Below are 24,775 nucleotides of genomic sequence, written 5' to 3' on the forward strand. Positions count from 1 at the left end.
TGTCCTTTAGAAAAGCTTTCAGTCTTGACATAAGATCTTGTTGCCGAAACACATAAGGCTGATTACAGGATTTTGCAAAGTTTTGTAGTGTTGTTACATGATTTTCGTAGAAGAAAACTCATTCTCAGAATGTAAATATTTTTACTTTAGGATTTCTGTGTAATAAATATATGGACTCAGTTGAAGTTTTTGCCCTGGAACCTCATTTTTTTTTCCAAGTGACTGCTGATCATAGGACTGACTTCTCTTGTTTAATGACTTCTTTCAGAGCAGTTTATGTTTCTTCAGTTCCAAAACTGAGTCTTACTGAGGGAGCAGCTGCCTTAGGTGCAGAGTGCAGGGGCAGCTGTCTTAGCTGCAGAGTGCAGGAGCAGCTGCCTTAGATGCAGAGTACAGGAGCAGCTGCCTTAGATCCAGAGTGCAGGAGCAGCTGCCTTAGGTGCAGAGTGCAGGGGCAGCTGTCTTAGCTGCAGAGTGCAGGAGCAGCTGCCTTAGCTGCAGAGTGCAGGAGCAGCTGCCTTAGGTGCAGAGTGCAGGAGCAGCTGCCTTAGATGCAGAGTTCAGGAGCAGCTGCCTTAGATGCAGAGTTCAGGAGCAGCTGCCTTAGATGCAGAGTGCAGGAGCAGCTGCCTTAGGTGCAGAGTGCAGGAGCAGCTGCCTTAGGTGCAGAGTGCAGGGGCAGCTGTCTTAGCTGCAGAATGCAGGAGCAGCTGCCTTAGATGCAGAGTGCAGGAGCAGCTGCTTTAGATGCAGAGTGCAGGAGTAGCTGCCTTAGATGCAGAGTGCAGGAGCAGCTGCCTTAGATGCAGAGTGCAGGAGCAGCTGCCTTAGATGCAGAGGGCAGGGGCAGCTGCCTTAGATGCAGAGTGCAGGGGCAGCTGTCTTAGCTGCAGAATGCAGGAGCAGCTGCATTAGATGCAGAGTGCAGGAGCAGCTGCTTTAGATGCAGAGTGCAGGAGCAGCTGCCTTAGATCCAGAGTGCAGGAGCAGCTGCCTTAGATGCAGAGTGCAGGAGCAGCTGCCTCAGATGCAGAGTGCAGGGGCAGCTGTCTTAGCTGCAGAATGCAGGAGCAGCTGCCTTAGATGCAGAGTGCAGGAGCAGCTGCCTTAGATCCAGAGTGCAGGAGCAGCTGCCTTAGATCCAGAGTGCAGGAGCAGCTGCCTTAGGTGCAGAGTGCAGGAGCAGCTGCCTTAGATGCAGAGTGCAGGAGCAGCTGCCTTAGATGCAGAGTGCAGGAGCAGCTGCCTTAGATGCAGAGTGCAGGAGCAGCTGCCTTAGATCCAGAGTGCAGGAGCAGCTGCCTTAGGTGCAGAGGGCAGGAGCAGCTGCCTTAGGTGCAGAGGGCAGGAGCAGCTGCCTTAGGTGCAGAGTGCAGGAGCAGCTGCCTTAGATGCAGAGTGCAGGAGCAGCTGCCTTAGATGCAGAGTGCAGGAGCAGCTGCCTCAGGTGCAGAGTGCAGGGGCAGCTGCCTTAGATGCAGAGTGCAGGAGCAGCTGCCTTAGATCCAGAGTGCAGGAGCAGCTGCCTTAGATGCAGAGTGCAGGAGCAGCTGCCTTAGATGCAGAATGCAGGAGCAGCTGCCTTAGATGCAGAGTGCAGGAGCAGCTGCTTTAGATGCAGAGTGCAGGAGCAGCTGCCTTAGATGCAGAGTGCAGGAGCAGCTGCCTTAGATCCAGAGTGCAGGAGCAGCTGCCTTAGATGCAGAGTGCAGGAGCAGCTGCCTTAGATGCAGAGTGCAGGGGCAGCTGCCTTAGATGCAGAGTGCAGGAGCAGCTGCCTTAGATGCAGAGTGCAGGAGCAGCTGCCTCAGGTGCAGAGTGCAGGAGCAGCTGCCTCAGATGCAGAGTAAAGATGTGGTCTAAGGGACACCATAGTGCGAGATGTTAAACTGCCCTGATGATTCGTGGGGAAATTGAAGGTTTAAAAAAAAATACCTAAAAAGCTTTGCTGCTGTATGCAATTGACTTATCAACTACCAATATTTAGGATTAACAACAACTCTGACTATATCACCACTGCATGTTTCCAAATTGTCCAGGTCACTGTAAGTGTGGAGAGATCAGTTCATTAAAGTATTTGTTTTTGTGGCCATTGAAAATACAGAGCCAGGCCAAGCCTAGTGATGCATGCCTGTAGTTCCAGCCTTTTGGGAAGTAGAGGCAGGCTCATCTCTCTGAGTTCGAGACCATCCTGGTCTTCAAAGCCAGTCCAAGACAGCCAAGGCTACACAGAGAAACACTGTTTTGAAAACCAAAAAAGAAGGAAATACAGAGCCATCATCAGTTGAGGCACAAGCATGAAGGTCTCTTTTCTCTGGTGCTTCCTGACTGTGCTGCCTCCACCTCTGGAGAGACTACAAGCCGAGAACAAGCTTCTAGCACAGTGCTACGTCACCTTCCATAGCCACTGAGAGTGCGCTGCCTTTGAACTTCACTCGAGAGCAGCACTCTGATGACATTTAATTCCTGCTTATTGTTTTCGTCTTACATTTCTTATTTAACCATGCTGCAAGCTTGCTTGATGCTCACTGCTGCCAGAAAAAAACCCATGCAGTATTAGTGCTAAGATTATTTTTCTTTCTGAAGCACCTGCCTTCAGGATGTGTGATCTATCGTCATTCTTATTCATTTGAAATACGGCAATTTGTTCTTGTCAGCAGAGGGTGGGCTTGTTGTTTTAAATTGCTGGGTTTTGTTTTTGTTGGCATAGTCCCCAGTACAAATTGAATGGCTGACAAACATCCATTTGTCTGACAGTTCAATCTAGATAAGTGCCCTCTGTTTCCTAACAGTACAATTTGGGGTCTCAGAGATAAAAAGCAACCTGAATGCCAGGATTGTAGCAGAGCTTCTTCATGCAGATAACAGAGGTAATCCATATTCCTGGGGTCTACAAGTCACTCAGAGGGAGACGTGCATGCACACTGCTGTAGGAAACACTGGACCAGCTAACTCGGGAGAGCAGTAAGAGCCGACGTGAGATGTTCCTAGACTGGAAATTAAAGAGGAGTGTGGTCTTGGCTTCGAAGGTTGGATAGTGTATAGTTGCTTAGCATTTTCCACAGCACATTGGCTTTTGCTGCATGAAGTTTCTTTCTGTTTTAACGTTGTTATTTTAAAATAAGTTACATCTTTAGGCTGTGATTCTTCTGTAGCTCTGATCCTCTGCTAGATATGGGGCTGAAGGGGATCTTCCTTTCTTCCCAAGATGAAGAGGTGAAACTTCATCCCCATTGGCTTACCTCTATCTAAAAAGGTGTGAATCTTTCTGTGGAAGTATCTCCCAAATGTAATTCATATCATTTTAAAAGGATGAAATGTGTGATGGCCACAATTATGAAGAAGAAATTGATGGAATGCAAAAGGTAACAGACATCCTAGAAATATGTTAAAGAGCCCCCAGTGGAGATACTCTGAAAAATAAGGATTTAATTGCTAGAGCCTGTTGATTGACACATTAGAGAAATAAAGGAAAATATGAGATCATTTTCATGTGTTTATCTCATGTGTAGGATATCACCCTCTGTTGAAGAAAGGGGAGCAGGAGGGATATATATGGAAGAAAGATAATGCCACAAGACTGTTGAGCTAGAGATGCCCTTAGTTCGGCAGGTCTCAACCTGTGGGTTGTGACCCCTTTGGGGCTCATATACCAGATATCCTGCATTTCAGACATTTACAGTATGATTCATAACAGTAATACAACTACAGTTATGAAGTAGCAATAAGATAATTTTATGGTTGGTGGGTTCACCACAGCATGAAGAACTGTTTTAAAGACTCACAGCATTGGAAGGTTGAGGACTCTACCTTAGGTTAAGAGTCTCAATACGAATTGGATTCATGGATAAAAAATTTTGAACAGTTTCTAAGTGGTAGGTAGATGATGGGTACAGATAAGACTGTACAGATGAGTGAGAAGTGAGCTAAGGATGAAGACAGCATTTCACGGGTAGATTGAGAAAGAAGTTATGATGAAGGGGAAAGGGGCAGACACTAGGACAGTGTCTGGGAGTTTTGCAGAGGTCACTGCTGAGGCCACCAAGGAGCAGGATGGTAACAGCACTTCATCAAGAGGCCAAGTCAAGGACATTGAAGACAAAGTTCACATAAATGAAGCCACAAAATAAAGAAGTAGTCATAGAGAGTAACCAAAGATCAAACACGCTGACAGACGGTTGGATGATGGTTACGTAGGCGAGTCTTCTGCACAGAATGCTACCTAACAGTTTATACAGATGCCCTGGAGTGAAGGAGGTGGCGGTCTGTGTCCTTGTGTTACAAGTCAGCATATGGAGGAGTGACTAAGTAACTCCACAGGAGAGAAGCTTGATGCGTTCTGCTCCAGCCAAGAGATCAAGAGTAACATCAGCAGTGACATCTCGTTGATAGTAAGTGGCTTTGATATGATGTGGTAGCCGACACATTTCCTCCTTGGCCTTTTTCTTAGAAGCACAGAACTCCAGACTATTGGTGAGAGAGAAAAAAAAAATCTAACAAATCTCACCTGAGGGATTTGCTCAAAACTGTGAGAATATCACAAACAAGACCAAGAAACTCTCTCAAGTCAAAAAGAGCAAGGACATGTTACAGCTCCATCTAATACGAGGTCTTAGATGAGGTATGGGAACAGCAGGACAGGAAGAGCGGACCTGTGACGCTGACCTGTGACGCTGACCTGTGACGCTGACCTGTGACGCTGACCTGTGACGCTGACCTGTGATGCACTGAGTGTGGGTGGAAGGTGAATGCTCTCTTTCCATTGCAAGTTTTATATAAATCTAAAATAATCGAAAGGTTATTTAAATAAATAGAGTCAGTAGACTTTGGCAGATATTCAACCCATGGTTACCCTGGGGACATTTGAGGAGTGGTAGGACAGTTTTGTTTGGTTATAGGAGAGACTGGGACATTGGTAAATGGTTACTGTTGGTCTTGTACTTTTAAAATTAATTAATTTATTCAACTTTATACCCCACTTGTAACTCCCTTTTTCCTTCCAGTCCCATACTCACTCCTGCCTTTCCCCTCCATCCCCTTCCCCTACTTCTCAGAAGAGAGAAGCCCCCTCCCCTGCCACCAGATCACTCCAGAATTGAGCATATCCTTTTCCCTTGTGGTCTGGTGAGGCATCCTCACCAGGGGGGAGTGATCAAAAAAGCAGGCAACAGAGTCCATGTTAGAGACAGCCTCTGCTCCACTTACTAGGGAACCCAAATGAAGCCGGAGCTGCCTGCCCATCTGCTGCATCTGTGTAGGGCCAGGTCCAGTCTATGCATGGTCCTTGGTTAGAGCTTCAGTCTCTGCAAGCCCCTCTGGGCCCTAGTTAGTTGGCTCTGTTGGTCTTTCTGTGGAGCTCCTGTCACCTCCAGGTCCTTTTGTCCTTCCCCTAGACTTTTCCATAAGACTCCTTATGCATCTCCCAATGTTTGACTGTGAGTCTCCACATCTGTTTGGATCTGCTGCAGGGTGGAGCCTCTCACAGTAGAGCTTGAAATCAATCTGGCACTTCCTCTGAAAACTGGGAATAGCTCTACCTCAAGACTCAACTATACCACTCCTAGGTATATCCCCAAAATACGCTCCACCATACAACAAGGACACTTGCTCAACTATGTTCATAGCAACCTAGATGTCCTTCAATAGAAGAATGGGTAAAGAAACTGTGGTACATTTACACAGTGGAATACTACTCAGCTATTAAGAACAAGAAAATCTTGCAATTTTCAGGCAAATGGATGGAACTATAAAAGATCATCCTGAGTACATAGCCCAGACCCAGAAAGACACGTGTGATATGTCCTCACTTACAAGCAGATTTTAGCCATGTAGTACAGGATAACCACACTACAATCCAGAGACCTAAAGATGCTAAGTAACAAGGAGGACCCAAGGGAGGATGCTTAGTCTTTGTAATTTTAAAGGAAGGAACAGAGAGAGAGAGAGAGAGAGAGAGAGAGAGAGAGAGAGAGAGAGAGAGAGAGAGAGAGAAGGTCTTGATTGCTAAAGCAAAGTCTTTGAGTTGGCAGAATTTTAATTTATTCAAAATGGGAAAAGTTTTAGAAATAGGTGTGGATATTTATACTTTATTAAGTTTTGTTTTGGATCACCATAGCACACAAGTAATCTTCAAAGTATTTTCAAAGAAAATGTATGGTACCTTGATTTTTAGGTTTGTTGGCTGTATCCCCAAAGCATTTAAAATATCATGCAGCCCTGAACTGTGAGCACTGTTATCTCACTGTAGCAGCATATTTTAAATAATGAACCTTATTAATATCATCCAAAAATAAGCAAGAGGAAAAGATAGATTTGTTATCTCTGAGATGGCTGGTTGCAGTTTGGAATACCAGAGTAATTGTACAGTGTCTGTAGGAATTATGGGAGCTTAACATATCTCTGTAACTAGTGTGGGTTTTCTTGCTGCCCCATGAGTAGCTCATGGTTGCTCTGTGGTACAACTGTTGAAGATTAGTCTTGAAACATAGTTAACTAAAACCCACAGATGTGGCTGTGACTCATCCTCTGACATCGGAGACTATCAAGTAAAACGTTTAAGTGTTTGTCACCCTCTAACACTCAGCTAGTGTCAATGTTACAGGTGTTGGCACCAGTGAATGTTAAGGCTTATTATGACTATCATTTGGTTTTGGAGGAAGATGACCTGAAACAGAAGCTAAGAGTGTTAAAGGCGATAAATTTATATAGGTAGGAGAAAAGTGCAGCCAGCCTTGCCTTTGGGACACAGAGATCAGAGCCTGTCTCAATGGGAGAACAAAGGTGCAAAACGTGGCACCACTGGGAGACTGGGTCTCCTGTGAAGTCCAAGCCCCATGCTGTGGATGAGCCAAGCACACTTGAATTCTGTCATGGTCTACAGGATGTCTGACATGGCTCCTGTCTTGGTTTGGGTTCTATTGCTGTGAAGAGACACCATGATCATAGCAACTCTATAAGGAAAACATTTATTTGGGCCTGGCTTACAATTAGAGGGGTTTAGTCCCTTGTCATCATGGCGGGAAGCATGGCAGCATGCAGACAGACATGGTGCTGGAGAAGGAGCTGAGAGCTCTACATCTTGATCTTCAGGCAGCAGAAGACTGTGTCCCACCCTGGGCATATCTTGAGTATAGAAGACCTCAAAGTGCCCCCCTCAGTGACACAATTCCTCCAACAAGATCATACCTACTCCAACAAGGCCATAAGGCCTAATAGTGCCATTCTCAGTGGGACAGGCATTCAAATACATGAGTCTGTGAGGACCATACCTATTCAAACCACCACAGTTCCGCAGTGTCAGTTACACAGAGCACATCCCCACCCCCCAGCATCACTTGTTTTTAGATGTGTGCATTACCCAAATTATGGCTGTGGAAAGACTTTTAAGGGATACTAGGCTAATTACATTACTTTATATCTTGCTTTGATAACTAGTTGAATATAATACAAAGTATCTGCTGCCTCGCTTTCACCTAAGTGCCATTTGCAGTATAGGTCTTATTTCAGAGTAAGTCTCTGGAATTACTTTATTTTACACTCAGAAAGACCTTAAAGAACTGGGTTCCTTTTACAGCATACTCACACAATTCCAGATGCTAGCAACAACATCTGTGTATTCTATCACAACCTGATTTTCTGATTGTTGTAACAAAATTGTTGATCGACAAACTAACATGATTTATAAGACATGGTCACGCTGTATTCAGTATGAGTGTCAAAAGTCATAAACTACAAGTGTGTGCAAGCAAGTGGGGCCATGATCCCAGCCAACTCCTATGGCATTTTGAAACACCAGTGCTAGAGGGAAATCTCAGAGCAAGTTTGGAAATGCTGGGAGAGGAAATGAAGAGGTGCCATTACCCGATTCTGGCCCTGCCTGTTTTGCAAATCATTAAATGATGTAGCAGCAATGTGGTCAACATTCCTAGTCCAAATAAGAGTCTATATTAGCACTGCACAGCACAAAGAGTTATTTTTCCATATGGATCACATATGGGTGTGTGTGTGTGTGAGTCTCTGTGTTTATACATACATGCATAACCTCATAATACACATACAGATATTCATATGCGTATTATAGCTCACTCTAAGAAAGTAATTAAGTAATATAGTATAATTTATTTCATAATGCACAGCCAAAACATAAATGCCCCTTTAAAACATGTCATATATACTTGAAAGTACAAGTGAAAATAATGAATGATTATGATTTTTTAAAAACTTTTGGAAGTTTAAGTCTGTTTTTCTAGTACTTCATCCTGTAGAACAATGAGTTATCTAGTGCTCTCTAGCTAAACTGCTTTTCCCACTTGGTGGTGCTTACTGCTGGAGTGTGTTAGCGTTTCCTCTCTGCTGGTGTGCAAGTCGTCCCTTAGCCGTGAGTGTATGCTGGACAGAAAGTATAAATTGTTCCTGGACCGTGGAGGTGTCTCAGCTTAGAGTTCACATGTAGGAGGAGAGAACTGACATCTGGAAGTTGTTTTCTGACCTTCACATATGCAGCATGGCACACACACACACACACACACACACACACACACACACACACACACCAAGTAAATAAATATGTAATAAAAAAAGAGAGTGTATATTCCCTTCAGTGATACCAAGTAGTGGCATCCACATGATGGCAACATGTGGACCAGGCACTTGATGTTTACCTCAAAAGTTTAGACTATCTAAACAGTCTCTTGAACAAGGAGAAACATGCTTACTGGAATAATTCCTTAAAAGATTAGAACTTACTTCTTCTAATAATACTGAAGAGTTATAGTCAGGTTTTTTTTTTATTTTTGAAAACTATCTGAAATTACAACACCATTTGTACCAGAATTATTGAGTTAAACTATGTGGAATTTATCAAGTTACTCTTGGTGTGTTGGAAAAGCATCTTTAGGAAGGATGTACTAATCTGTATTCTTAGTCATGTGTGTATACCAGCTTTGTTGCATCCTATGCGTCTTATAAGCTCATATTCAGAGGAACTTGTTCTGCGGTTGTCACAGCCAAAGTGTTGAGAAAGATTTACATTTATTTATGATATTTGAATCCATGCACTAACCACGTGAAGTAATTGTTAGGATCACTATTGTGGAGATGAGGAATGTGATAGTTAGGGACCAAGATCACTGACTGAGGTGCCGTCTGTGTTCACTTTGTTAAGTGCCCTGTGCTTCTTCATCCTAGCAACTTGCCAGTGATCAGACCATTGCTTATGAGTTTAATTTTCCTTTATTTGAATTTTGTAGGATTACTCTGTGGCTGGAAGGATGAATCTAGCCATGGACAAACAGAAGTGTGGTTAGAAGTCGAATACTTGGTGCCAAAGGGACATGTATTTTCAAACATACTAGCTGGCCATTGCAGTGCTGTGATGGTTATATAATTAGAACCAGATAAAATTAGGTAAGAAGTAATGGCCAACAGTCATATGGCTATCTAATAAATATAATTTCATGGTGTTCTGTATATATTCCAGTGTTGATTACAACAGAAGCAGTTATGTTCTTTGGAACAATTAAATTCCTTGGCTCTGAAAGCATAGCAGGTTTTAATAGGTATATCACCTGGTAACCATGGGCATTATTAAATAGAAGGACCTGAAAAAGTTGGTAGAAGCAATGGAAAATCTGGCCAGCGTGAGTAGTCAATGGAGAAATCTATTAACTATTGCTGCTGTAGGCCAATTTGATTAGGAAGTGGGACAAGCTAGTCCTTTCATTACACCAAAACCACATTGCACTTTGTATCAATTATTTGGCTGTCTGCAGCATGTAGATTAGAATGAAGCGCTTTCTCAGTGTTTGTGACTGTTGCAGATTGCTGATTAGTAATTAGAGTACTGAATGAAGGAAATTAGGCCAAGATTGAATGGGAAGGAGAAAGTCCTAATTCAGTAGTACAGATGTTAGAAACAGATTGTCTTGAACAGCTCTTTCAGTGTAGTGGCATTGTACATATCCATCCGTGGTGTTATTTGCTTCCTATGTAAGACTCAAGTCAAATGCCTTTGAGATGGTTTCCTCTCCTATGCCTTGTGATGTAGCTAGCTGTATGGCTATTAATTTAGTGAAATATCCTGTCTGCCAGGTGTGGGAACTAGCTGATTTTATTGTAATACCAGATCATTACTTAATTCATATGCAACTGAGCACAGCACATGGAAAGCATTATAAATCTATTTACAATGTGGCTGGTCTGATGATAACATTGCATTAAATTCCCAGGTGAGGCAATTTAAGCAATTGCTTTGCCATGTGCACACCATGGAAATTAAATTCTCATATACGCTTTAGCAATAAACCAACCTCATTGTTATGTTTTTGCTTGTGTTAGACTGTAGAACCCTCACTCAGGTTGCAGACACTGTGTGTCCGGTACAGAGTTACACAACAGGTAGCACCAGAGATGACAACTTTTTATTTGTTTTGTTTTTGTTTTGGTTTTGGTTTTTCCAAGACAGGGTTTCTCTGTGTAGCCTTGGCTGTCCTGGACTCATTTTGTAGACCAAGCTGGCCTCGAACTCACAGCAATCCACCTGCCTTTACCTCCCTGAGTGCTGGGATTAAAGGTGTGTGCCACCACACCCAGCTTAGATGCTAAATTTTAGTTAATTTACACTAAGTGAATTCATGTTGTTCCCAGTTTTGCAGTGTGTGCTCACAGACACATTGAGCTCAATTAGGAAATGTCAAAGTGTAGGTCAAGTAGATGGATTATTTCAAGCCAAATTCCTAGACCAAACTGAGCAAGTGTCTCTGTTTGAACTTGGCTTTAGAAGCCGATCAGCACATAAACATTCTGTTCAGATCAACCAATATCTCCTCACATCTATAGTTCTTCCTTTCATAAATGCAGACTCATGTTCCTCATCATCTTAGAGGAGTGGGAGACGCTTGGTAGCCCCAGCTTTTCAGGGGAAACAAACCTATTGTTAAATTCTCATATTTTTGTCATATCTTTCTATAGATTTTTTCAACTATATCATTTGAAGTATGAAGTATAAATCATAGAAAGAGTAAGTTTTACTTAAGCACATAACTAAAGTGAGCACTGCTCTTAAAGAGTATGAGTGTGTGTGCACACATATGTGTGTGTGTTTGAAATGCTGTCAGTTGACGCTGCCCACCCGTATGGTATAGGCCAGAAATTGCAGTAGATTACAAACCGCACAGACCTTCAGACTTCTCCTGAAGCCACACATAAGGCACTGGTAACTGACAACCAAGACTAAAAATGTTGACAAGTTCTTGATTTGCCTGGTTAGCTTATGTATAGAAGTCATTAACTATTTATAAAATGCATTATGAATTGGGTTCCTTCAAACTGTAGCTGAACGTGTGACATTTCCAGCTCAAATTCTCATGCTTGCATTTGGCTAAAGTGCAGACCTTATAGTCTTAATAATAGGTTTATCAAGATACAATAAAGGTTTTGGTTCATTAACTTAGAATCTTCTAAAGTATTATGTAGGTACTTACTAATCCAGCAGGAGGTTTTTAAAGTTCCAAAAAGATAATATGACTTATTGATGTTTTAGGAACAATTATACTTAAAACAAGCCATTTGGCATTTAAAAGAATTTCATCTTTAGTTTTTGGTGGTTTTCAACCAATGCAGTGATGATTTCAAAGACTGAATTATGGTTAATTACATACAGCCAGCTTACTTAAAAATTCAAGTATTAAGAAATTATGTGACAACACCAGTGTTGTGCTCCCAAATATAATTCTTAATAAAGAACAGCCTGCATTCATTTTATTTTTGGACAGTGGAACGCCATGCAGAACTCTATTTTTGCATTGTTGTGCTGCTCTCCTGGGGAGTTATTTCTGATATTTGCAGTGAAATGTCTTTTCGTTCTTTAAGTCTGTCACACCAGCGACCACTTTGTTCCGCTCAGCACGTCATTTGCTTAGTTACACCCAGAAAAGCCCTCCAAGACCACCAGCCTCTGCGGTGGTGGGGAGTGACTTCATAGAGACCACCCTTCCGCTCTGGGTGCTTCCTCCTTGCTGGCTGAGCCAACGCTCTCTTAATTGCTGCTTTTCAAAAGCAGTGCGTCCTCACCAAAACAAGACTAGATATCCAGGGCTCTGTGTTTGTAGTTTCTCCTTCATTTGAAGTATACTAACTCTAAATAAGAACGTAATGTAATTGAACAATCTATGCCAATTTGTTGGTATTTTGGTGAAAAGGGGGGAAAACAAAACCAATCTCCATATGATATTTTTGCATCCTGTGGAATGCTTTAGTCCCCCATTGTGATGACATGAATAATGCAAAAGGCAGCTCTGATCCCACAGTCTGCCTTAAAGGTCCTCATTTCCTTTAATGCTGTGAAATACTTTTGCTTAGCTGGTTTGTGGCTGTGATGGTGGGGAATCTCCAAATGGGCAAAGAGGTTTGGTGTGACCTAAGCATTGCACTAAGACCATGAAATAGGCTGACCTTGTAACTTAGCATTCTAAGATACTGTTCTGTGTGAAGTCAGAAGGAATGCATAGTCCATCGTAGCTTCAGCAAGGTTAGGCACAGTCTTTGTGGTGAGAAATGTCAGGTGAGGTCACAAATGAGTGCGTTGGGCCACTCCTGAACTTTTGAGACATCACATATAGATGTCCTTACTGAGCACATATGAGACTCATGTCTCTCATTTGTTCTTCTCCTTGCAGCATGACTGTAGTTTTATTTATCTACTTATAGAGACCTATCAAAGCTTCTAAATTTTAAGGCAGATGTTTTGGCAGGAAAGAATATTGAAGAGGGAGACAGTGAGCAGGCAGGGGTGGGTGCCTCTGACTCCATTATACTGAAGTGTTATTCTATAGCTCTGTGTTGTTTTCTCGGGCCTATGCAGAGGTGATAGATTTTAAGATGAAGGAAACTGAGCCAAACGTCAGACCCCCAGGATTCTAGTCTCAGATGAAGGAGGGTTACCTTTAGAATTCTGTGATACTATGTCATTTTTCTAAAACAAGTATCTCGGTTACATGCATGTTTATTTATATTCCAGTAAGCCTTTTAAAACTGGATTCTGCTAGATCCAGCATATCATTTGCTTAATTACATCCAGAAAAGCAGTAAACTAAATTATATGCAATAAGCCAAATTCTCTTTTATGTGCCACCCTTGGGAGAATTGAGAAAATAGTTTTTAAAAAAAATGTCCTGTGTTTTCTGCTTCAGATAAGACGCCCACTTGAGAAAGACTAGCTTTTTCAAGTGATCTGAAATTCAGTGGTTGCTCTTGTGTATGGTCCCTTTAAATACTGTGATTTTAAGGTATAATGAGCCAAGCGAGACCACGCAGCATTACTCATTGCCTACTGTAAAAATCTAATTGAAATCTTACTGTTACCTTCTGCTGTGGATTATAGGCAGTCCTCTGAAATTGGCTTCCTATTTTTCCAGATCATAGACAAACAAGGAAGAACTTCAAGTCCAAGACTGTAGAAGTCCAGGGCTTCCCACTGCCCCTCTTCTAGTTGGCCATCTTCACTTAATTAGTTGAGAAGCAGAGAAGGCGACAATGACTTTTAACCCTCAACTAGTGAAGATTGCAGTAGTGACGGATAACCAGATTCATTTCAAAACTAATTTTTAGAGCCTCCCAGCTTTCCAAAATGTATTTAGATAATGTACAAGTTGCTTACAGCCATGCCCCTCTGTCTGCGCAGGTGAGGGTGGGCTCCTCGCAAACCCAATTTCATTGTAAAATGTTGACTTGAAGCCCACTGCCTTTAGTTACTGGAACTGGGAAATGTGTTTACTTTACCAGTGTGTCTGTCTACTCCCCTTCTCCCTCTCCCTGCCCCTCCCTCACCCACATTACTGTTCCTCAGGCCATCGTTCATAGAGGAGTTGGGGCCCTCTGCAGCACTGCTAGCTAGGGAATGGCTCCCCAATCCCTCCTCCTCCTCCTGGATAATCACTTCACAGTGATGAGATATAGATCCCAGTGTAGGGTTGGTGACATGAATATCATCCTAGGAGCAGAGATTTTTTAGAGCTCTAAATTGTATGGTGCGTTTCCTGCCAAAGACTCTCATCTACTCCTGCTTTAATTATAATCCATAAGCTTAAAAACTATAGCTATAGCTATGTGACTGTATTTTTCCAGTTTAGTTGTTGAAATCAAACATTTGGAAGAATAAATTAATTCTGATCTCCTTATGAAAAGTAATAGTACTTTATCACAAAGCAGACATTTCTTTCATTATTAGTATTTTTTAAAAAACAAACTTGTAATTTCCAGTAGGCTCGTGGGTTCTGAAACTTTGAGTTAGGTTTGCAGGACTCTGCAGGTAGGTTTCCATTAGGGGGCTCCCGAGGGTTTGAGATGGTCTGCCTTGATCCCAGTAATGCCGAGCTGTGTCTGCTTTCCACCGTTCATCTTGCTCTTTCCCTTTTTGTTTTTGTTTTATAGAAAAGGTCACGGATCGCCTACAGTGACGAAGTACGGAATGAGCTCCTAGGGGATGATGGGAATTCCTCAGAGAACCAGGTAGAATGCTAATGAGGAGGCCCGGTGGGTGGCTGGAGGGTGAGGGAGGTCACCGGCACACTGGGCTCTCAAGCTGCTCCCTAACAGTATTAGCAGCAACTCATGTGGAAGCGATACTGTTTAATGCAAAGCTGGAGTCTTAATCAACTTCAAAATGTTTCTTGGGGATCTTACATTTAACCCTTTACCTTGTGATCACTGTCTGCTATCTTTTAAAAAACTCTTTTCTTCTCTTCTCTTTATTATTTAGTACTTAAGGAATAACTTGAAACATGCTGTTTGCAGACAAAGCCAAGGTCTTCACCTCAAACACATGTAAGAGGAATAAAAAAGTATATAATGCAGCTTTGAGGAATGCTGCATAATTAAATCAACACTCGCAGCAAACAAATGAAAGTAAGCTTTCAAAATTCGACAGCAGCCCCAATTCCTGTTGTGTCGCTTCTTAAAAATACATTCACCAAAATGCAAATGGCTAGTGCCAGTGTGGGACTTGTGGGTGCCCGGGCAGAGGGCCTGCCCTGTTTCTGCCGAATGGCAGTGGTAACAATAGCAGTAGAATAAGTCCTGTTTGCACCTTAAGATCTGCATATAGAAAAAAAAATTGAAAGAATTTCTTCTTAAAAGGTTCTTATAACTTGTCTGTCATTCCTCATTAGATGGCACAGTTGTGTCATGAGTCTAATTAGCATCCTACTACTTTCTTTGAATTCATGTTGCAGACATCATAAGTTCACATAGGTACAATATAATATATATGATTTTTAAAAAGTGTTTTAAGGCTGTTGATGTAGAACTGGTTTTGTGAAGTCTCACACAACCCTGGGGACTGATGGGTGGCAGGGAGCGTCATAGGCAAGAAGTGAGTGTGTTTACTAAGGCAGCTCTCGGAAGGGTTGCCTATCTACCTACACACGCCACTCACTGGGGAAAATAAAACTGTGATAGAGTCGGAGATGCAGCACACCCATCCAACATGCTAAAGTCTGCAGGAAAGACTTTCTGTTCACGGCACCGCATTCCAGACCACCAGAACATGAGCATGCAGGCCACTTGCTTTGCCCCCCACCCCCACCCCTTTGCTGTTTGGATGGCATCAGCCTGAGTTCAGACAAAGCTCAGGTTTGACTTGCAATTTTAACTTCCCTGGCTGAGATGGGAGGACAGCTGGGGGTGTGGAGAAAGGGGGGAGTGCAAAAGCAAATGTTGGGAGGCGGGTTTTACTCATTGTAGGGTAAATAATGTGAGAGAGAGAGAGAGAGAAGAGTTCCTGCCTCTTTAAGTGGGATTTGAATTGCTTGTGCTTCTTGGAGCATGAATCACAATTTTCTTCTCTACTGTTAAAAAAAAAAAAGCAGCAGCAGCAGCAGCAGCAGCAGCAGCAAACAACAGGAACAAAGTGTATGTGCAGCTCCCGTGCCAGGTCTTTTGAAAGCTGTAGACTTTCCCTCATCTGAAACTGGTGCTTAATGGAGAAGGAACAGAGGAGGTGCTCCTGTCTAACGGGCTTCCGTATTGTAATGCTGTTCTTCCTGACAGGATCCTTCCTACAGCGTGTTCACTTTCCTTAATGGACATCTTCTGCACCCAAAATATTAGCCTCACATATATAGAAGCATGATTTTTATGCCTAAAGAAAAATATTCCACAGAAATAGATTTGAGCTCATACTTTCTGAATTTTTCAAATTATATTTCTGTCACTTTAAAGGAATTATGCAGAGATTTCCCCTGGACTTATATGAATCAAACTTACAAATTCTGCAAGTGCTTGAGGAACCCGAAGTTAGTTGTAAGGAACTGTCACTTCACTAAATACAGCATGCGCGAATTACAGTCATGAGGATATGTGAACGGCGGAGTATGACTCCGGTGAACTTTTCAGCCTAAAACTCCAATGAGGTGTGAAAGTTCAAAGAAGCCATGCTAAGCTTTTTGGGTAATTTGTTACCATGCAGAGAAGAATTTCCATACCACGATGAAGTCATTAACTTCTGCGTTGAGGCCCTTTGTCAAAATGTAGGAAGCTAGACATCTCCACCAGAGCAAACCCTTAACCAGAGCTTCAGATGTGATCACTCGGAAATAGCCTTTTATTCTCCTGCGAGTGTCACCTGATTCAGCAGTTAAGGCCGAGGGTCTCTCCACAGAAAAGGCTTCCCATGCACTTGTGTAGAGCAGATGGTAAGAAGCTGGGTGTTCAGGGAGGGAAGGAGATCTCCACTACCCAGGAAGAAGTTTGTGTCCATGCTGATTGTCCACCTGCTGGCTTCAGGCCTTCTGGTCACATGTTAATGATACACTTTTAAATACACATAAAGCTTTGCTATAAACAAAATTAGTCACAGTTGCTTTACTTAAATTAGCATATATCTGTCAGTTAAATATAGAGAGAGATGAGAGGGGGAAAAACAGTCAGTATAAAGTACTGACCTCATTGCTAGTGCCTTGTGCGCCTCCTCCAAACAGTGGCCTCCTGGTGAAGGTATAGTAGCAATGGCCTCTCTCTCTCTATTTGACGCTATGGTCAGCTCTCTTAGACATCTCACTGAATGTTGATGCATGTAGCTTCAGTCTCGTAGCTGGCTGTTAATGACAGTGGTTTTCTGTGGGGTATCTCTATACTTCTTCCACAGTTGGAAATGCTACTATTTCTACTATTAAGGCTTATTCAAGTGTGTCTTTAATGTCTTCAGTACAATATACATTTAATTATATTCTAAATTAAATTCTCTATATGCTTTTTTTGATTCATATCTATTTCATTCAATTAAATATACCTCATCCTGGATTTACCAAAGGCGGAGGGCACAAAATCTGCTTTGCACCTGTAAGTGCTGAGGACAAGCATGTTGCCTCAGTCCTCGGTGTACAGTGTTTACTCTCCGTCAGAGTTGAGCTGTTGGATACAGGGATGCTGTAGTCAGAAGGAGAAGCCTCGTGGTTCTTAACTCACTTCCTTTCCCGAGAACCAATCTCAAAATAGACAAAAACCAGATTATAGAATAGAAGACTTTCAGAGTGGAGTGTGACAATGGGGACAAATAAAATATTTGAAGTTCTTGTTTTAGACAGTGATAGACTTTCTGCTGCCATAGGCAAAATTATAGTGATTCAGCGACTTTGAGAAATTCCTATATAGAAGATTCAAAACACATATAAAGAATAGAGTAGTTCCCAACATGAGGAAGTTTTTGTGGTAAAGCAATATTTAACAGATAATGATTGCTTAATTTTTTAATACAAGGTTCTCTTAAGTTCTGATTTGGGCTTGCTGTGCGTAAAGTGTGTCAAACTTCAGTTACAGACCAGGGGGTGAAGTCGGTCAATTTAATTCCACAAGATCTGAAGAAGGTCGGTATCATTTCATATAGCCCCGGCAGAGCAGATCATTACCAGGCACAAATCTGCTCATTCGTGCTGGGAGTTTCTAGCAAAATAAATAGACTGTCATCATAAGTTCAGAAAATTGTGTGTTCGACCCACGATAATGTGTAAAGGGCGTTTAATAGAGTTCAGCATTTATTCGTTATCTGTATGCGGACAGAGACAGCGGTGGCGTTATCAGCTTTAAAAAAAAAATTCGGGAGTTCTGGGAGTCACGTGACGCACCTCACACACATACACACAGAGACGCTCACGCACACCCACCCACCCTCGCATGCTCCACAGTGCAGTTTTGATTTTAGTCACAGCAGAAGGCTTAACCACAAGAGATTCCACTGGTTCAAACCAGCGTAAACCAGATTTTTTTCAGCCCACAAAGGAACAGATTACCTCTTGTATCAAATTCTACATTCCGGGCGGGGTTGTGGGGAGAAATCTTTGTTTCCAAAAAGATGCGGATTATCATAAGCCAACATGATGGTTTTGCACACTTTCATGGCGCCTATGATGGTGCCAGTAACTCGATAAGATGTTCAAATCGCCACTTTTAGTGGACTCTAAGCATTGTTAATTTTCATCTTTGTTTATTTCAATGCGTGACTCTCTGCCCAACCCCCCCCCCCAAAAAAAAAAAAAAGATGAAGATTAGAAACCTCCCATTACCTAGCTTAGCTTAGCTACAAATCCGGTGTGGAGCTTGAATGCAGCCATGCAGCACAAACAAGATAGAACTTTTTTTTTTGTTTGGAACCCATTGAAAAAGCAAATGGGTAGCATTTTTAAACACTCTTGCTTATGGCAGGGTGGCATGCCCCAGTGGGCTCTATTGCTGACAAGTCATTTTAAACTTTGGCCCTTTGAGTATCATAGTCAACATAAGAATGGTACCCCAGAAAGAAAAGAGCTGTGCGATCAATTCCCACATCATCTCTTTCTGAGATTTAGTGTTTGTGGTTTTCTCCCATCATGTTCAACTGGCAAAGAGAAAGATTCCAATATGCGATAGGCTAGGTATATTAGTTTAAATTTTGACTTCCCCTAGACAGCAAACCTGTCGCTTTCCATGTGACAAGCAGGGACACTAGCTGGGTGGGTGGGGACGGAGTAAGCTTCACTTCAACCAAAAATGTTCTGTCTGGTTTGAACATTTCACACTTAAAGTTTGACATTTAAATTTTTGTTAAGTGCAGACTGAGAAACTATATAATAATTTCTAAAATCCTTTCTAAAAAGGGTTTGTGAAAATTTGAATCTCCTTCTTTTAGATTTGAAGTACTTTCCTGTAACAAGTGAAATAACAGAATAAGCCGAAGTGCCCACTTTTCAGCCTTGAATTTGAGACTAATACACCATTAGGTGTTGAGAATTCAGGGCTGTGGTAAACATGATACTTTTAGAGAGAATTATGGCGAACCATTCATTGCACATTTTTTCAAAGCAGTTCTTTAATAAATGGGCCTGCATGTTAACTGTGGTAACAGATGTTACAGCACTTGGCTGTCTAAGAATTATCAGCTGTAGGATGCAAATTGCAAACCTAGAATGTGGCTTCTAATCTTGTCACGGGCTCTGTTCTGGTCACTGTGAAGCCGAGGCAGACAGTTTCACAGTGCAGTGAAGGTGCTAGTTTAGAGTGATGGCAGACACATACGCAGAAGGGGTCAGGTTCATGAGCTCGTAGATTCTTGGTCTCTAGGAGCATGCTTATGTCTCTTAATTACGGGAATAGGAAGAAACAGGAATTAAAATGATGCCATAGGAAAACATATAACTGAAAGAACAGTTTTGAGTGACTTTAGTGAAAGCAGACCATAGTACACACACAGTGAGAGGCCCCTTTCGTCGCTGTGTCCCAGTTTGTAAGACGAAGATAACTAAAAAAATGAGGAAACAAAAAGTCAAGTCAAAGCGCACCAGCGAGGACTGCGTTGTTAAGGGAGAACGCAAACCTGGCATTGAGTCTTGTGATAGGCGCTGTGTACGCGTTGCTGTGGCTTCTCAGCTGAAATAATGTTAGCCCAATGCAGTTTTATGACCCAGTGTGCGCAAGTATTGTATTAGGCCAGGAAATAATAGTAGATTATTTTTGTTGTTGTTTTAAATACTTCCTGGAGCCAAAGTGTGAACTAGTGATCATTTTCATTTGCTGGTAGAATCTGAAATCAGTTGTCAAAGCTTCGAAGAGAGAAGCGCCCTGAATCTTGTATATACAAAGCCCCTCTCACCGTGCATTCTGGGAAGAGAGGCGCAGTAAACTTGTTTTCTTTTTATAATATAGACTTCTATGAAGCCATCCCTTTATTTCATGATGGCTCTTAGATGTACTTTAAAGGAGAATTTCACACTATTCCCTTTGTTTAATGTGACAGTGAGAAAGTGATCTTTATTTGTTCAAAAACCTCTGCATGTAGTCTATGCTTAGGTTCTTTTAATGTGTTTGTCTGTGATTTTTAAATGCTAAACATGTAAACAGATGAATTGTCAATGTTAATTCTGTATCCTGTCACACAACTGATCTTTCTTTCCTGCCATTTCTTCTCTTTTTATCTTTTTTTTTTTTTTTTTTTTTTTTTTTTTGGTGTGCATTCATGTTGCAGTTGATAAAATTACGTGAAGAGGTAAGTATTTTCTAGCTTCTTTTTTTTTCTCCTTAGTTCTACTGTTTCTTGCAAATTTTATTTTCTAAATCTGAAGTGAATCTTGTCTTCATTTTTCCAGGGAAATGTACACTTGTCAAAACTGTTGACTTTATGACTTTAAAAATCTCCTCCTCTGCCCACTCCTCATAACTGTTTTCTAGCTGTGCCTGTTATGGGGGCACTGTTCTTGTTGACATTGAGAGAATGTTAGCATTTAAAAACAAACAAACAAGCAAACAAAAAACCCAGAAAAGAAAAGAATAATGCAGGTATATCCTAAAACTACACAGAGCATTGCTGTTTCGCAGGCTCTTACCTTTGGCTTTCTTTTATTTGTCTTGGTTTCTCAGTGACGTTAGTAGGATATTTTGTGTGTGTGTTGTGTGATTCTGGGTTACTTCACTGAAGACTCCCTCCATCCCTAGATTCCAGGGTTTCACATAAAACACCATGGGGAAGCACGCACATCGTAAGGGCCTTCGCTCTGGCACAAGGACATCTGAGGGCAGCAAAGCTTGCGTCACTGTAGAAAGCGGCCCCCAGATGAGCTGTCCTTCTCCTGAGTCAGTAGTCAGGCCCACTGTGCTGCTCGAGCCCCCTCCGTGCTGGAGAAAGCCTTGTAGCTGCACAGTGACTGTGGCCAAATGATTCTGCCTTTTGTTGTTTTCAAAGAAGGCCAAACACACCAAAACTGCTTCAATTCACTTATTCCAAGATAATTACATTTGTAGCAGTAACACTGAGTTTTATTTTCTCACAGGGACATAAAATAGCAATCTGTATGACCATTAAAATAGTCTATCACTCACAGCACCAACAGTAGTTTGAATTATGTCTGCATTTTGGCTGAGCATATTGACTACAGCTTTCCTGGATGGTCTCTGGGTTTTGGCTGTTCTGTGGGTTTTGGAGGTGTTGATTCTGAGGCTTGTGAACGGTTGTTAGAACAACTCTTTGAAAGCACACCAATATCCGCTCGTATTTTGCTTTTTCCTTCCCAGCATGGAAATATATGTATATATGTATACACTAAATAATTAGTGACAGTATTGATTACTCTCTGAATGAGTGTTGACACAAACATTCTTTTCCCTGGGAGGTGGACGGTCCTGTATATTTCCTTTGCTGAGGAGTTTGAATGTTGAAATGTTGGGGAAATGAACAATAGATTTGAATGCACTTGTGTACACACACACATGCATGCAAAGAAACTCCACAGAGCTCTGGTTTGTGAGTTGGCAGGACTCTGATGGACAATATTCCTGTGTGGTATAATAACCAGGGCAATTTTGGTCTGATTGTTGTTCTGCTGTGGTGCAGGATCCGAGGAACTCTTAACACAAAAAGCTGAAAATCATGTTCCTGTCTCTTTAGTAATATATTATTGCTTGGTAATTTTCTCTTATTTTTCTTTGTCACCAGTTGTATCCATTTCGGGGCCACAGTTGATGGTTCCTGAAAGTGTACTGTGCTAGAATTCTTATCAGGAGGATTAGATGACGTGGTGGTAGAATGATGCTCTCAGAAAGAATACTGTCTGTCACTGACTTGGGTGTCGCACGGATGCTTATGGATTACACAATGCCACTGAGCCTGCGTTCAGGTGGCTCATTCTTTTCCTAGTCAGGGTTCATCTCGACTCATAGAGTGAGGCGTCTACCTCAGGTTTGACTTCCACCTCTTTTAGAAGACAAGCACCCTCTCTACTCCAAGACACATTGTTTTGCTGAGTTTGGGAGCTCAGTGTGCCTGGCCTTCCCCGCGATGCTCTTTTCAGGGTCTGCTTGGAGGCAGGGCTGTAGCACAGAGGGGGCTGACCTGGTGCTTGCTGTGCAGGGCTGCTGGATCCCTGCCTCCCCATCTTCCCACTCCGCACAGCTCCTCACACAAACTGAGCTCCGTCTGAAGCTCCTGCACAGCTTCACTCACCTGCTTTGAAAGGGCCAAGAAGAGGGTGAGAGAATGAGTTTGGGATGGAGTGTGGGGGCAAGTTGAAAGCCTCTGTGCCACTGCGCTGCGTCTCCTTTCATTTAAAGGACGCACAGCTGAGGGAACAATGTAAACAGCGCAGCTGTTACGAGGACTTGATTTTAGTTTGACTTTAGTGAAGAAGTTTCAAAATATGAGGGGAAACCCTGCTGGGAAGCTGCCCATAGACTGATCATCCTCTTGGGTGCAGATTTTCTCTGGAAAAATGAAACTCTCCAGAAGAAGCAGTTGCTTCCATTATTGAGTTCAGCATCTGCAGTGTTTAGTGTTCATCTGCGCAGTTTGCTTCCTTGTTAAGCTCTAGAATCCCCCAAATTGTTTCATATTTAAATACTTAGTTCTGCATGTGGTTAGCATGCTTTTATTTTTCCATCATATATTAGCATAGAAGATTCAATTCCAGCATTTAAAAAAATATATAATTTAAAAAATTTTTTCAAGTAAACTAAATGTCTGCACTGAATTTAGGATTTTATACATGAAAATAAGCCCAAAATTATCTTCATCTGAATTTAGAATTCAGAGTTATGCTTGCTTTCTCGGATTGGACTGATACACTTCTTTAGAGAATTAACCAGTTTGACGTCGTTTGTTTATGTAGAAAACAACATTCAGGGGAGAGAAGAGCAGTCTTTACCCCAGACTCTTGTCTGTAAGGAGAGTCAAAGATAAAGACGATTTTTGGCTAGCTTTAGCAGTATTAAGTTTTATTTGGAAACAATCATGACAAACACAGAAGCACCACGGCTCTTCTTTTCCTCAGTTGCAGCTTTCAGTGACTTTGCTGTTTTGTGACATAGAAGCTTTTTCACTCCCTTCCTCCATTTTATTTATTTCTTTTATTTTCCAGAAGTAGGGACAATATTTCCCTTAATTTCTGCACTGTATGTTAGACAACTCTATTAATTATTATAGGCTGCTCTTGCCGCTTTCTGACCTTCACATCAGGTCCTTCCTCTCTGTTCTAAGCATTGTTTTAATGATTCCCCCCACCCTTCCCCCAAAAATTTTTCAAGGAAAGCTTTGATGTGGCTTTAGCTGCCTCTAACGTCTGGCCGCATCTCAGATGTGTCACCTATGCCGGGAGGGAATAAGGAAATCACGTTTTGAATGGTAATGATAACATACTAATCACTTCCTTTCTTTGAAGATGGAAGGGAGATATTCTGTCAGCATCCCTGGCTGCTAGAGCTCGGAGGCACTGGTCTAGGTGTATTAGCTTAAGTGTGCATGTCAATACAGCTTGCATCTCCAAGATCCATGGGGGCTCATTAGAGCAAGGTAGATCACTTCACTAGCAGCCACTCACATAGTGCATGTGGCACCTCCTTTTTTATTATTATTGGAAAGCATTGCTTCAATTTTAAGTGGCATCTGTCAACAACACAGAGGTATAGAGTTATGGTTGCATGTTTTTCTTTCTCTTTGACCAGACACCAAAATTTATTTGAGGGCAAAAGATACTAATTTATACAAATGCATGTATACATAAGCAGCCCCACGCCCCAAATATACAAGTGCACATATTCATATATTTCTAAGTGTCTAAACACATATATGTATGTATCACATGTGTATATCATTAGCCTATGAATATATTTTGGTAACCTGAATAGATCTACTGTGGGCTTGAAAACATAAGATCTCCATGTAGAAAGGCAAGCTTAAAATATTGGAGAAGTTCTCTAATTTGCCCATAAGGTGTAGTATAAAAGAATTATATATACTTTTATTTCAAAGAGTTGATTGTGATTTTAGTTCACAGTCCAAAGAACTATGGGATAGCAGTTCACTCTAAACCTTGTGTCATGTGTCTGGGGCTAAACAGGCGCTGTGCACCTCTGTGTGACTCCCATGGGCCTTTGTTTCTTGGTGGTTTTCCTGTCTCATCTTTGAGCTAGAACTGCTGTTTAATATTCTGTTTCAGTAGCATCGTTGTTCTGTGTGTCATCTTGCTACACATCCAAAATAAGTAACTTCCTCTTAAAAATAAAAAGTTCCTGTTTAAAAATTATGATTTACAGAAATCAAAGGACCAAGTGGAGGGTGGAAATGGCTGCATTTTATAAAACTAAGCACAGATAAGGCTCATAGCACCGTGCATCTCACATATGTTAAAGCAGGAAAGATCCCGCTGGCTCTGGTCTCCATGCATTTCTCAGTGGTGTGGAGAAAGACTTGCTGTGTCCACTCACAACGCGGGGCTCCTTTAAAACACAAACAAAAACTCAAATAAGAGGATGGTCCATACATGTT

The 24,775-nt window shown here is 41.9% G+C and overlaps 1 protein-coding gene and 1 long non-coding RNA gene across 5 annotated transcripts in view; both read left to right on the plus strand.

Annotated features, from left to right (window-relative positions):
• Positions 1-24,775, plus strand: part of Vti1a (vesicle transport through interaction with t-SNAREs 1A) — a 320,246-nt gene that overhangs the window by 51,557 nt on the left and 243,914 nt on the right. For 2 of the 4 annotated variants that reach the window (XM_051146794.1, XM_051146792.1), the window contains exons 4-5: positions 14,428-14,505; positions 20,489-20,509. In XM_051146794.1, coding sequence (XP_051002751.1) covers positions 14,428-14,505; positions 20,489-20,509 — 99 coding nt within the window. The remainder of the gene's footprint in view (positions 1-14,427; positions 14,506-20,488; positions 20,510-24,775) is intronic. The other 2 variants (XM_051146793.1, XM_051146795.1) reach the window with 1 other exon arrangement.
• Positions 606-2,049, plus strand: LOC127189726 (uncharacterized). Its single transcript, XR_007830673.1, has 3 exons — positions 606-663; positions 1,084-1,307; positions 1,840-2,049. It is a non-coding gene; the product is annotated as an uncharacterized LOC127189726 (long non-coding RNA).

This window comes from Acomys russatus, chromosome 5 (assembly GCF_903995435.1).
Source record: "Acomys russatus chromosome 5, mAcoRus1.1, whole genome shotgun sequence".
Lineage (NCBI taxonomy): Eukaryota > Metazoa > Chordata > Mammalia > Rodentia > Muridae > Acomys > Acomys russatus.